Here is a 14,980-nt window from a genome sequence, read left to right as displayed (position 1 = left end):
AACACACACACATACATGATACTGCTTCAGCATCCAAAGGAGCAGCAAGTTAATCCAACAGAGTAAGAAGTTAATCTCATTTTAAATCGCAGCTTCTTGTACTGTGGAGATGCGCACTCTGTAAGGCTCTAGACAAATCAGGTTCAGGTTCCTACAACCCAACTCTGACCATCTTACAGTCAAACGTAACCTGCTAGAAACAAAGTTCCCAAGAGCACTGGAGCCCAGTTTTAATCGGAATGGGAGTACAGCATTTCAGAGGATTTCTTCGTACTCCATTTCTCTAACCCCAAACACTCCTTAAATGCTCCTTGCCCTTCTAAATCTAGCATGTGATGGAGAAGGTTCAAGTCAAGCAGCCTCTCTGCCACGTTAGATTTCTATGCAGAGGGAGTATTTGGGCCAGTGTGGCCTTTCAATTATGCAATCCCACCATCATTCCAGGATAGGACTATATATTAGCACAAAATGTTTTCTGAAACAAACCTTCCCGAGTCCGCTCATTATTTCTAACTGGATCCAAGATATTGCTTGGTGGAATAGGCAACTCAGCAGAAGAGGGAGATTTCCCCTTTTCCTTGCCTCATAGTCTTCCAAAGGAGAAGGATGTATTTCTCAGAGCTCCTGCCATGAGAAATACATGAAGACCTCATCCACAGACCCACCTACAGCTTTGCTGACAGATTCTGGCCGCGGTTTATTAATAGGGCAAGTGAATCTTTAGATTAGGAATCTTTCTCTCTACTCCAAGACATTGCTATGGACAAATTCTACCTCAATAAACTGTAAGTTTTATCTTTCTACAATTTCTCTGAGGATTAATTACTACACGTTGAGGTAAATGCTTCTGACTAAACAGTAGTAACTGTGCTTATATACTGCTCTTCTAGACAGATTAGTGCCCCACCCAGAGCGGTGAAGAAGTTAGTTTTATTATTATCCCCACAATATAGCAGGGTTGCTGGGGCTGAGAGGAGTGGCTAACCCAAGGCCACCTACTGAGCTCATGGTAGTAGTGGGAGTCGAACCAGTAGAGTGCTGATTCGCAGCCAAACCACTTAACCACTGTGCTACAGCAGCTCTCTGCTCCCAAATAATACCAAATAAATAACTCTGCTACCAAAACAAAATACAGCTAATTCCTAATACATTGACCAGTGCAAAGAAAGTAAATTAACTAAGTTACCATGAGTAAAAACTCAATGCAAAGAAAAGTAATCCACTGATGCAAATCAACTGTATTGCTTTAGTCTGAAAACGGTGGGATATGAATCCCGCTGGAGTTGTCATAACCAAAAGATAAGATTCTAGATTCAGATCATCCCATATGCTGTTCTCATGCCCATTTCCTACTGTTATGCAAACCTTAATTCGTAGATCTGCATGTTTTGCTTTACAGAGGGGATCGGGGACCATCGGAATGAATCTAAAGTCACATAATGAATTTCTGGGCCACAGGATGAAGATCCTGGGGTCATGCAATGTGGTACAGAAGTCCACCCAATCATTGCAAACCACCAAAGCCCATGAGTCACATCACAGAATATTGTCAGTGCATTCAAACATATTTCATGGCCAGTTTCTTGGCTTCTAAATCACGTTGCTGCCTGGGGTCATGGGAAAATGCAAGTCATACAAAAGTTAGGAAACCATTTGGATACAGACAACTGCAGCATTAACTTTGCTGAACTGACTGAAATACTGTTGAACTGACTGCAGAGGAAACTGTGGGAGCAACAGCATTCCACACAAGAACAGAACATGGTCTTTAAACTGAAATATAAATGATTTACTGCTAGGATGAGCCATCCTTAGTCCAAGTTCAGAAAGTCTGCATGGAATTTAATGGGCTGGATCCAGGAATCTGTTGTGGAAGGCACTGATTAATGCAGGTTTTTTCTCCCTTGTTCCCCTCCTACTAGCCGTACACTGTACACGGATGGAACATGCGTTCACTATAACTTGTGAGCAGAGCATCCTGGCTGTCTACAGAGAGACAACGTGGAAGAATTTTCAGTCTATCTTAGAGCTTGCAACAAAGCCCAAGAGTTGGTGCCTTTTAGATACATTGACCCAAACTATTTGAACAAATCAATGAATGAACGCAAAACATCTTCACTCAGACCACGATATCCATCTGAAACAGGCATGAACTGAGATCGTCCACAAATTCAATTCCAATTTGGGGGGGGGGGGGGGAATCACCTGATGAACTCCACTGTGTAGTACTGAATTGGGGAACTTCCTTCGCTGGGCCCTGGTTTCCATGACAGGGCAACTTCTGAATCAGAAACAACGATGACTTGGGGTTGGAAAGGTGGGTCAGGAGGCATACATTTATCTAACATAAAAGAAACACAAGTGTCATATGGTCTTTTACTCACTTTTAAAAACCCCAAAGAAATACTTCTTGCTACTTCAGGGTCACTTGTAACACTGCAATTTTAAAGAGATTAAAAATCTGCAGCGGCCCTGCCCCAACTCTCTCCAAACTGTCTAGCTCCCTTCCCTTGTTCTCTGTTGCCTCCAGCTTTAGCTTATTCTTTTGTGTCCAGTGGAACTCCTGGCCTTTTCCCTGCCTCCCTCAACACTCTTTTCTCCTTTCACTGTCAAATTCTAGGATCTTTGCAAAATTTCCCTCTGATACCCTGGAACTAATCACCACCTGGACTTTCTCCAAGCATTGTCACCGTCTTTGGGAAAAGAAGAATTTGACAGGAATGCACTGAGCTAAAGAATTCTGGAGAGTGGCTAACACCAAACAGAGTCCCACACCATCTTAAAGACTAGCGATACCATTTAAAAGACTAACAATATTTATTGTCGTGTTAGTGACAATAAAATCTTTTCCTGACAACCACTTACTCAATGCCAACACAATAGGTTTGCTGTCATCCAGGTGGAGCCTGGAGATCTCCTGGGATTACAATTGATCTCCAGACTGTAGAAATCAGTTCCCCTACAGGGGCTTCTGAGAGTAGACTCTGTGGCCGCATTACATCCCCAATGAACATCCTCCCCTCCCCAAACTCCGCCTTCCCCAGGCTCCGCCCCCAAATCTCCAAGAATTCCCCAAACTGGAGTCGGCACGCTTACGACACAATGCAAATAATTCTTTTTTCCTTTCTAGAGCACCCCACACATCACTGAGAACTTGGGAGGAAGGAGAGGTCAGAGAGGTCTCTCATGCATGCCCTGTTGAAGAGACTAACGTTCTTCAAGTCTTGTTATATATGGAACACACTAGGGAGATGGAAAGAGTGAGCCTCTCTGTGTATGAGAGCATAGTACAGTATGAATACCCGCCTTTCCCACAAGTTCCAGAGGGTTCAGGGGGAGGAGGAATAGATGACTACTAAGCACAGCCAAAATTTGTGCACTTTCAAAATATTTGGGACAAGTTTTCTAACCATCAACGGTTATACCACAATTAGAATTGTGATGGCCTGTGGGGGGAAATGGAGGACTTTTTGGGAAGCACTGGGGGGAAAAAACCCTAAGAAATATTCTCTCTTTTGGAATGGATGAAATACTTTTTGAGACAGTGGCTGATTCCGCACACGTTGGATAATGCACTTTCAATGCACTTTATCAATCGTTTGAGGTGGATTTTTTGTTCCGCACACACAAAAATCCGTTCTAAATGATCTATAAAGAGGATTGGAAGTGCATTATCCAACGTGTGCAGAATCACTCTGTTTTTCCTCAGTAAAAAGGTACAGTTTGAAAAAGTCTGGGGACATTTTTCAATTTTTCCAATTTTTTTTTAAAAAGGTAAAATTTGAGGAGCAATAAACATGGTCTAAATAGTGACCCAAAGAGCCTTACAACATTCTCCCCATCTCCATTTTATTCTCATAACAACTCTGTGGAGTAAGTTAGGCTGAGTGTGTTTGTGTGAAACTAGCCCAAGGACACACAGCAAGCTTCCATGGCAGAACAGGGATTCAAACTTAGGTCTCCCAGGTCCTACGACACAGTTTACAGAAATAGATAATAATAATGTGTTTATTGAAATGTAAATAATTTCAGCATCAAGTACTATGCTATAATACTAGCAGTGTTATAAGGTTTAACGATATCCAGATATGCTGGCAATCCTAACTACTATGGCTATATGAGTGTTTTCGTCTAGATAATACACTGTTTTTGTTTACTACAGAATTTGTTTTCAACTTTCAATATTTATTTTTTTCTTTTATTCAGATGGCAAAAAATAAGATACATGTGCTAAGGTAGGATAGGGTGCAGCAAGTATAACACTCTCAAGAATATTGGGTGTATTTGCAGTTTTTCTTATAGAAAACAAGCACTTTTATACTTTTAAATTCCGCCAATACGCAAAATAGTACAATTTTAGATGCTAAGTTATAAACGATGCTTCTTAATTTGTTAAATCAATAAAATAACTCTAGATCTGATAGGAAAGCAAGTATAATATGTTTTCAGGGGTTTTTTTCTGGGGGATGGAAGAAATTTCCCCCTAAGACTTCAATTTATTTATTTTTTACATCTCTAGCTGCAAAGTATTTTTTAGTCTTTAAGATGAACTGGATTGTGTTGCATTATGGGAGTTCCAAAGACAGGTGTGATCTCTTGAACATTCCAGCCTGTGGACCCTGAAAGGCTAATGAAGATCTCACCACAAAAACTTTTAGGGGTTAGAAATCCTACATTGGTAGCCATTGAAGACACACAGAAGTAGAAGTCATGCTAGTTTCTGGTTAAAGAACTTGAACCAGCTTTGAAAAACTCGCATGAGAGCCTCTGTGAAGGGAGAGAAATCACTGGAGTACATACTCGTCTGCTAGAGATGTACAAATATATGTTTTTCATTTCTTTTTATTTTCTTATCTTGTCCTCGTGAGCTGTTTCATGTTGCACGTTTACACTGCTGGTCTCCCAGATTCATCTGTCTCTTTTACGACTTTTTCCATAGCAGTTTTATGTTACGTGCCATTGATGTGCCACTGATACACAACTAATGCCAAAAAAAATTTAAATGCACATATTTGATGGGGTGGGGAGGGAATTCAGCACAAGCAAACAGAAAAGGGCAAGAAAGGCTAGAGTCGTGTATTCAATTTGTTCAACAGAATAGTGAGAATAAAACAGAGTTTTGGGATGGGGCTGCAACGTTTGGTAGAACCCCTGACATCTACTAGAATGTATTTCTGGATTTTGACCATGAGACCCAAATGGACTTGAATCCCCTAAATTCTATTGAGCTGCAGGTAAGGAAATGCTACTGCTGAGCTTGTCTATGGCTCAGGCAAACAATTTGCATAGCTTTCATCTAGAGGCAGCAGAGAGGGCTGGAAGCTTTTTGACGTGAAAGAATTCTTCAAATGCCCTTGTGAAGACTTTTTCAAGAGAGTTTACGAAGCCGCCAAGTGTATCGGGCTGCATTTATCCTTCTGAATCTTTGCTAATACTCCTGACTGTTCTGCCATTACAACTGCATCTTGCCCTTTGACCAGCAACATCTTTGAATCCCCCCCCTCCCACCGTCTGTGACTATACACTGTATCAAAGCCTTCGTGCTGTCTTCCTGTGTCTACCTGCCAGCAAAATGAAATGGCTGGGATTAAATCTGCCCCAGCCGGTATTCATAATGGAAAACTATTCACACAGCTTTTACCTTCTGATAAAGTTGTTATATCTCTGGGCATGCTGGGTCTGCCTTTTCCAGTCCAGCCGTAAGCTCCAACACTCACGCGGTGTACTGTCCCTGGCTTCAAATCTCCAATAACAACTTCCTGTTAAAAAAAATGAGAGGGGGAGAAGAGGAAAGGGGGACGGTATTAAATTTCTCCAATGAACATGGTGGCTTCATTTGACAGTAAATAATGTTTTGTGTGGTCCTGTCTTAGGGATCAACTAAGCAAGATGACACAGGAAATGGGAAGTCACCTTCAAGGGAGAGTTTGTGGCTCAGCAGCAGAGTTTTGGCTTTGCATGCAGAAAGTTCCAGGTTCCATCTCTCGCATCTCCAGTCAAAAGGATCAGATAGCAGCTCACATAAAAGATTTCTACTTGACACTCTGGAAAGCCACCGCTCATTGGAGTAGACAATACTGACCTTGCTAGACAATAGTCTATCTCGGTATAAGACAGCTTCATAAATTTGTACGTTCAAGCTGCTGAAAATGGCACCCTCATGTGAGATCCGCCCCTGTAGCCTGATGGATCCGACTGACTTTCAAGCCGGCATTGGCAGATTTTCCTGTTGATACGGTGCTCTGGGCTGACCTCTGGGATGAGGAAATGACCCAGGCAATTGACACAATTGCTTCCAAGCACCCTCTCTCCTCTCTAAGAGCCCAGGCAGTCTCTTGTTTTACTCAGGGGCTGTGGATGATGAAAAGACAGGGGAGACAACTAGGGCAAACGATGGAGAAGAACTTGAGACAAATCCGACAAGGCTCATTTTAAAGCCTACTCCATGGCAGCGATGGCAGCAAAGAAACAATATTTCTCCTCCTCGTCCTCTTCCACCACCACCAGTGTAGTGTAGCCTAGTGTGGACCTGCAGAACTCTTCAAGGTGGTCAGGGGCCTATTCGGTTCTGGCCTACAGGAGGAGGTGGGCTGCTCTGCAGCCCGCTGTGATCTTTTTGACAAACACTTTATGGATAAAATCTCTCACATCCATTCTGAGTTGGACTCCACATTAGCAGTGAGAGGATCAGATAGTCCCAGGGTGCCAATTTGTTCAGTTGTGTGGGATACCTTTCAGCTTGTCCAGTCTGTCTTGCCCCATGATAGGAATTGGCTATATAAGGGAGATGCTCAGACCCCTCGGCCCCCTCCCCTATCCATCTCTCTCTCCATGTCGCTCCTGCTCTGCTCTACCTAGTGTGGTGCTGGCCATTACACTAAGCACCCTTGCTGCTAAAATCTCTGCTTCTCGCCGGACAGGTGCGTATTGCCCATCAGTGATACTCCTGCTAATGCAACCGTCTCTATACCTGTATTTCCTAGTTTTGTAATGAATGTGTGTGTGTTTCTTGTACTCTGTATACTCAAGATTATTAAGTAGTAGCTTTGATTCATTGAAGAATTAGTCTCCTCTCTTGTTGGGCGGAATCCAGGATTTCTGACCCTGGTATACATTGGTCATGATCCCTTAATAATAGCCTCCTGCTTATTAATTCTCCATTCTTGAGGCAGTTTGGCTAACAGTGACCTTGGGTCAGTCACAGCTCTCTCAGAGCTCTCTCAGCCCCACCCACCTCACAGGGTGATTGTCGTGAGGATAATAATAATACACTTAAGTGGAAATCACAGAAACCTCCTACACTAGCAAATTGGTACTCTAAGTTATGGAACCACTACATTATACAGAAAATCACAGATGGCCTCCTTCAAGTTGAAATATATCCCAGAACAATGGATTTTACAGAAAAATAGCTCATGACTATACACATCAGTCGGACCTCGCAGAACAACAAATAACATGTGCAAACAACTTATTCAATCGCTTGGTTCATCATGATATATCTTATCCTCCCGAACAATCGACAACAAAATAAAGATTTCAATCTCACAGATAACCTGAGTTATTGACTCAACAGGCATACAACATACAATGTCAATATTGTACCTTGCAACAGCTGATTTCATTGTTATCTTTAATATTTTTGTTGTTTTTCTTTAACGTTATCATTGTTTGTAAGAAGTTAAAATCAATTTTAATAAATGTTTTTAAAAATAACAACACACTTTGTAGACGGCTCAAGTGGGCGTTAAGTTGTCCTGAAGGGTAGTATATAAATCAAATGTTGTTGTTGTTGTAAGTGGTGGCTGGGCAACTTCAGAGATTCCTAAGGTGGATTGTTTGGATCCATTTCAATCTAGGTTGAGGCTAGTCACAAGACTGGCCTGTGCCAGGAGATGGACAGGGGGAGTGATGCTGTTAATTCTCCAGGACCTCTCAGCGGCATTTAATACCATCAAGTCATGGTGTCCTTCTGGACAGCTTTTCGGGCTCAGGACAGAGGGGCACTAATTTGCAGTGGTTTCGGTCCTACCTCAAAGGTAGGTTTCAGAGTGTGGGCTGAGAGACAGCTGCTCTGCCCTTTGGCTTCTTGCCTCCAGGGTTCCTTAAGGTTCTGCTTTGTCCCCTATGCTTTTTAAGATCTATGTAAAGCCCCTGGAAGAGGTAATCGAGAGATAAGGGCTGAGCTGTCACCAATATGCGGAAGATACTCAGCTCTATCTCGCTCTTCCAGCAGACCCAGGGAGTTGTGGAAACTGAACAGGTGCCTGGAGGCAGTTTTGGGATGGATAAGGGCTAAGAAGCTGAAATTCAGTCTCGACAAAACAGGTCTGATGGGGGGGATCCCCAAGAATGGGGATATCTCCTGTTCAGGATGGGGTTGTGCTCCTCCTAAAGGAGCAGGTTGATAGGGTTGCTGGTGGACTTGGGTCTCCTGTTCCAATTGGTAATCAGCCACAGTCCTTCCTGGTAACTTCCTGCATCCCCTGATAAAATCAAGATTAGATTACTGCAACATGCTCTATTTGAGGCTGCCCTTGAAGACTGTCCGGAAGTTACAATTGATACAGAATGTTGCAGCCAGAATGTTGACTGGAGTGGGTCATAGAGGGACCGTATCACTCCAGTTTCCATTTGTTCCATCTGAACTAGCTCCCAATTTGTTTCCAGGCCCAATTCAAGGTCCTGGCATCAACCTTTAAAGCCCTATGGTATACCTTAAAAACTACCTTCTCTCATATGAACCTACCTGTCAACTCTTTGGAGGCCTGGCTTTGGCTGCCCCTGCAATCTGAGGCTAAGATGGGTGGCAACCTGAGAAAGGGCCTTCTCAGTCATGGTGCCAAAACTTTGGAACTCCCTGCCCAGGGAAATTCAGCAATCTCCCTCTGTCATTGTCTATTTCCTTCCTGTAACATGTTTTTAACAGAACTCACAACATGACATCGTCACATGTGCTTTCCCCTGAACTCCTACAACAGCAGCCACCCATAAATAATATAGAGTGAAGCAGAAAACTGCACAATGTCAAATCATGTATACCCTTAACACGTTATAGGGGGAGGAAGGAGAACTTGCTAAGAAGGTTAACCATGGTCAACAGCCGCTTATGGTGAGCATCACATCTAGTTCTGACTGGTAAGGTTTTTTTCTCCTTTAGAAGAATCACACTAAACAAATCCCTTTGGAAGAATCATGCTAAAGCTAATTTAGCAGATGAAAAAACAAACAAACACAACCAAGGTCAAGTGTTCTTCCTGTAAAATTCCCCCAAGGGATCCAGAAATTTGACCTAAACCCATTTCTCAGTACAGTTTAGACCTCTGTGGAAAGTTTGCCAACTGCTCCCAGAGGTTTGTTCTTGAAAGCTAAGCTAGACATCCTCCTGTTGCACTGAAGGCCAAATTAATAAGTCATTCATTTTAATTTGAAACTTCCAGAAGAGACCTTTGCAGCAGCGTGAATGGAAATTCCAAACTCCATGACACTCACAAGGACACAGTGAAAACAGTTGCAGTGGATGTTAGCTGGTCCTGAAAGTAAGGACAACCAGGATAAGGAACACCACATATCTGAGTTGAATTTATGATGATAAAGCAGAATATTTATGATTAAGATGTACTCAGTCATAAATACTGAAACTACTAAGTGTATACTAGTGTAACAACAAGGGCAGAACATACCTTTCCTTTCTTGACGCAAAGTAAGGTTCAGAAAGCAATTGGTGGACTTCTGGCTGCTTTTCCAGTAAGGTCCATCATAACAGCAACGAACCCCTGTCCCTGCCCACCCTCAGCTCAACTCAAGGCTCCAGAGTTTGGACTAACAGCACAACCAAGATGCTCTCCTGTCCCTCAGGTGACCACTGACTCTGTCTGGTTACCAAGACCAATCCAAATCTGTCCGCTAGTTGTAGTCAGAAACAGTGTGCTGGAATAGACAGGCTTTGGCAGAATCCAGCAGAGCTGTTCATACATTTCTACATCATTATTTCTCATTCCTGGAATCGCATTTTCAAAAGCAAAACTGGCGACTTTCAGAAACAGTTTCAAAGGATGGATGGAGGAGAAGAGCTACTGGGATCTGGGAATAGTAGGCAGTTTAAGGCGCTGAAGCTTCACCTTATAGCTACTCACAGATCTACCCGACCACAGATCTACCCAGACCCCACCCCACCCCTCTCCAGATTTCTCCCTGACGTTGAACCTCTCCCTGTGTTTTACTTTGCTGCTAGACCACAGCTAGTTTACAAAAGCATTGGTACCAGTCTAGCAACTGCTGGGCCTAAGAGGATCGTAGGACTGGCTAGAGTTTTTTTTTTTCATTTTGTGTATTCATGGCTGAAGCAAATTGAAATAAGAGCGCATGGAAAGTTCAGCTCTGACACACCAGAGTAATTCTTAAAGAGCTTTTTCAATCTTCTCCCTGTTTCTCATTTCCAGATGCTTAAAATCTTACTCACAGTGAATGGAAAAATACAGAAACTTCAGGACAACTGGAAATAGTATTTCCAGGTGCAGAAAGCTAACAATTTGTTTGCCAGATTACACTGTGATTTTTTTTTATTCCGGACAAAACCCTTTCTCTTTGATTGTCAGGAGCATGCAAATGAGGTTCCTGCACCACACTTAGGAACTGATTACAGGTGCGCTAAATGAAAGGGGGGGGTTGAAGGAAACCCCAACCAAACTCATATTTAGCATGTGACAGTGCACACCTTAAAAATGGTATGTGTGGGGGGAAATGGGCTAGCAGGCGCATGGAGGTAGAAGCAGCTTCATCAGAAGAGTGAACAATGGGTGTCAGAAAGAAATAAGAGTGACAGGAATATATATGAACATTGGAAGCTTAAACTGAGACGGACCACCATTGGTCCAGCTGTTCCAGAACTGGGAGGAGTACCAACAGGAGCTCTCCAAGGTCTTAGAAAGAAGGCATTCCTATCCCTGATACTCAGGACCCATTGATGCACCCATATAGATAAAAGCAATACTGACAATAATCAATACTGAGCAATACTATGCCATGTACTTGTATTCTAGATGACCTTTCAAACTTTGCATGAACCGTCTGTGTGTTTTTTCCTGTGTGTTAGGTAATTCTAACAGGTGTGCTTTAATATTTTGACAATTAATTAAAATAGTGGACTCTATCGAGATTAATGTTCCTCTATCAGAGATTCAACCAGTGGTGATCTCTCAACTTAACTTTTTCTGACGTTTCTCAGAGATTTATAGTTTTGTTTTGCAAGTTTGAGTATAACGTCATTTTTTACTAATTGGAAGGTTATACAATAGAAACTATGAATATTCAATGAAGCATCAGACCAATGATCGTTTGTTTGTGCTGTCACGTGAAAAGCTCTTCGATATTTGCATATGATGACTTATAAAAATGCAAATTCAGATAGAATGTCAGAGCTCTGATGGAAGAAATCTCTTGAGAGAATTTAGGTGAGAATTTACCTATGCATTTCATAGAAACTTTGATTATGTTAAACTTAGAATTTATTAGGAAATGTTAGCAAACTTATTTCTTATTGCCTTTCTGTGTTCTGTTTTTATAGGATTTATATTAATAACCATTTATATTTTAATTACTTGCTTCATTAAGAAACTAGGGTGTATTTACAATAAAGTGAAATAAACTCTAGACAGGTGTCCATGTGTTTGATAAAGAGCTGCAAAGCAATATTGAACCCTATATAAAATAAATGTACTGACAAACAGGTGGTTCAAAGAACTTAGCTGTTTGACAGGTCTGAAAACTAATTGCTGAAAGCTTTCCAAGGGAAAGATGCATCTTTCTTTTGGTTAAGTAGAAGCTTAGTTTCAGACACGGGCAAAAGCGCGTTACACCATCACTGTGAAACTGGAGATGCCAGGAACGGAATCTGGGTCCTTCTGTATGCTCCACTCCATGATCTTTACTTGCAGCCATGGCAATCGCTTTCACTGCATGCGCATTGTTAAAAGGTAAAGGTGTGGCTTCCAAGCTGCAGTCCTACAACCCAGTACTTCACAATGCACGTTCACATTTTGTTTTGTGATTGTGTATCTGTTTACACCCCCTAGATTGTGCCACTTTCTCCCACTTCTTCACATGCACCTTGGGTAGAATCTTGTACATAGCAGCTGAACTGAATTCCTGCACCAGCACTTTTGTCTGATAACATTTTTTTCCCTCCAGAAAAACAGTACTTACAAAAATTGCTTGCCCATCCAGTTGACCCTGGTGGAAGGGGGAAAAAAGTAGAACTTCTTAAGAAAGTAGCATATTTATACATGTCAATTGTTCATTAAACATATAGTCAGAACTGGCTCCAGATTTCTGGGTGAACCTCAGCAAGATGCTCTCCAGCAGATTTTAGCAGTGCCCATGTCCTGTACCAAGGGGCAACCTCCTCATTCTCTCTGTTGCCCATGTTGGCAGCCAAGGGGAAAGGGAAAGTGGCCTTTTCTCCAACTGTTCACTCACCCACCTTAGCAGGCAAGCAGTAATAGCAGGAAGAAGCCGCCTTCACTGCTCGGCTGCCTGACCTCTTCCTTTCAGTATCAGTGAGGATCAGGCCCCTCTTTCATTCACTCCCCAAAGGGAAAGTGCAGTGGTAACTGCAGGGGCTGTAGCAGCCATCACCTGTTTTTCACCCACTTAGGTAACTGACAAACAAAGAATGATGGTTGAAAGAAAAGCCATTGCTTGCCCTCTTCTGTCAGATGGCAAGTGAGGGCTCCATTATCCTGTGAGCCCAATTCTGGCTTCCCCCTAAAGACAGGGAGTGAGCAGAGGACCAAGCTACAAGTGACGCCTGACACAGGTTGGACACTTGTCAGCTTCCCTCAAGTTTTGATGGGAAATGTAGGCATCCTAGTCTTGCAGCTTGGCTCTCTGACTGCTGTCCAATGGACTTTTCAACTGCCACTTGTCCAACATTCCACCAAGCTGCCTACATTTCCCATCAAAACTTGAGGGAAGCTGACAAGTGTCCAACCTGTGTCATTCGTCACTTGTAGCTTGGCCCAACAAGTGAGCAAAGTGAGTGAAGAGTAAAACTGAGAAGTCTGTAGAACTCACTGGAACACAGGAACATCAAAGAATGTCATTTTTAAATTCCACCCACAAGGACCAAAGCATACTAAAACACAAAGCTGCATTTAAGTTTAAAACTCTTTTGTTCACTCAGTTACTTGAACTTCTGCACATAAAGGGCATTATTAGCACACATTAGACTCTGCCCATAAAGAGCACTGATTAGGACCACATGTCACAGTTAACTGTGAACAACCACTACAGCCTTCCAGTTATTCAGACATTTTTCCATATGCATGCAGACTTCTCCTTAATTAAAATGCCATGCCTAAAGAAAATATGAAAAGACCGGCCGCATGTGTTCAATTTAAATAGCAAGGTTTCCCTCAGTTTTTCAAACCCATTATTTTTAAACAGGAAAACAAAATGGAAGATGAAAACAATCTATAATACTGGTAATTTTTTTTAAAAATCCTGGTCTGAGTTTTGTGATGTTTCAAAGCCTACTTTTTTCTGACAAGGTTCCAGTGCCTTTAACAGCTGTGTGGTGTCCACAAATCCTACAGGTGCAACTTTCCTCAACAGGGAAATACAAAGTGCTTGTTAAGCAAATTGAGGTACGGGGGCAACGCCAAAAGAAAGTGGGCATCACTAACCCTAAACAGGACGGCACTGCTAACAGCCCATGACCCACACTACTTTAGTCAAATGACTGTCCTACCAAAACTTCTAACAACTGACGTACGAGTAATATCAGATACTTACCATACTGAGCATGTCCAGACTGAGAGGCACATCATGTGACTTCTGTTTAATTGGTTTATCCACCGTGACCTCCGTGTAGTATACCTTGAGAAGATGTTGGTTAAATCAATTAAGGTTATAAGGACACATATGCATTAACGCAAGGCACAAGTAAGCAGATTACAGCTGTCATTCCTAAAGTTGGTAGGGGCCTTACAGGAGATCTTGTTCAACTTTCCATGCAATACGCTCACATGAAGCTGCCTTATATTGAATCAGCCCATCGGTGCATTAAGATCTGTGCGGACAACTCAGGCAAGCAGTGACTCTCCGGGGTTTCAGGTAGAGGTCTTTCACATCGCCTACTGCCTGGTCCTTTTTAATTGGAGATGCTGGGGATTAAACCTGGGACCTTCTGCATACAAAGCAGAGGCTTTTCCACTGAGCCACAGTCCCTCCTCACAAATCCTTGCGGCAAATCCTTGACAGATGGCTGGGCGTCCTCTTGTTTGAACATCTCCAGTGAGTCCATCCCACCTAGTAAAGAGTCCAGTAGCACCTTTAAGACTAACCAACTTTATTGTAGCATAAGCTTTCGAGTGCCACAGCTCTCTTCGTCAGATGCCTGGAAGGTGAGAAGAAACCGGCCTCCATGCCCTCCATGCATTTGACGAAGAGAGCTGTGGCTCTCGAAATCTTATACTACAATAAAGTTGGTTAGTTTTAAAGGTGCTACTGGACTCTTTACTATTTTGCTACTACAGACTAGCACAGCTAACTCCTCTGGATCATCCTACCAAGGTAATTGGTATCATTGTTGAATTGCTGTTGGCTTTTAAGTTTCTAACCTCTAACAGTGGCATTAGACAAAAATATCAATACACCAGTAAATATACCCATGGGCTGCATACAATACCACACAAATGCAAACTTTCCAACATGCAAATCTATTTTCAGTTTGTTTACACTGCATCTTCATCTGTCATAATTCATGCCATTATACAAGAGGGAATGGGTTAGGAGTGCTGTTTCATGTTGGTATAAGAAATGCTGGTCCTGCCACATTCCCTTTTGCACAGCTGTTTAACTTAAAGAAATCCTGTGTTCCTCTACACTAGATCACCCAGCCTTATACCCAGGCAAAATCTGAGATTTTACAGAACACCAACATACTTGGGCAGATTTTATCAGTGTAGCACAAATTCCA

General features: G+C 42.4%; 1 protein-coding gene across 1 annotated transcript in view; it reads right to left on the bottom strand.

Annotated features, from left to right (window-relative positions):
• EGFLAM (EGF like, fibronectin type III and laminin G domains) overlaps nucleotides 1-14,980 on the bottom strand; it is a 134,105-nt gene that overhangs the window by 69,519 nt on the left and 49,606 nt on the right. The window contains exons 3-6 of the mRNA XM_054986658.1: nucleotides 13,795-13,878; nucleotides 12,205-12,231; nucleotides 5,642-5,759; nucleotides 2,206-2,341 (exon numbers count right to left, since the gene is read on the bottom strand). Coding sequence (XP_054842633.1) covers nucleotides 2,206-2,341; nucleotides 5,642-5,759; nucleotides 12,205-12,231; nucleotides 13,795-13,878 — 365 coding nt within the window. The remainder of the gene's footprint in view (nucleotides 1-2,205; nucleotides 2,342-5,641; nucleotides 5,760-12,204; nucleotides 12,232-13,794; nucleotides 13,879-14,980) is intronic.

The sequence above is a fragment of the Eublepharis macularius genome, chromosome 8 (genome assembly GCF_028583425.1).
Source record: "Eublepharis macularius isolate TG4126 chromosome 8, MPM_Emac_v1.0, whole genome shotgun sequence".
Lineage (NCBI taxonomy): Eukaryota > Metazoa > Chordata > Lepidosauria > Squamata > Eublepharidae > Eublepharis > Eublepharis macularius.
This window is presented reverse-complemented; position numbering and strand designations above follow the sequence as displayed.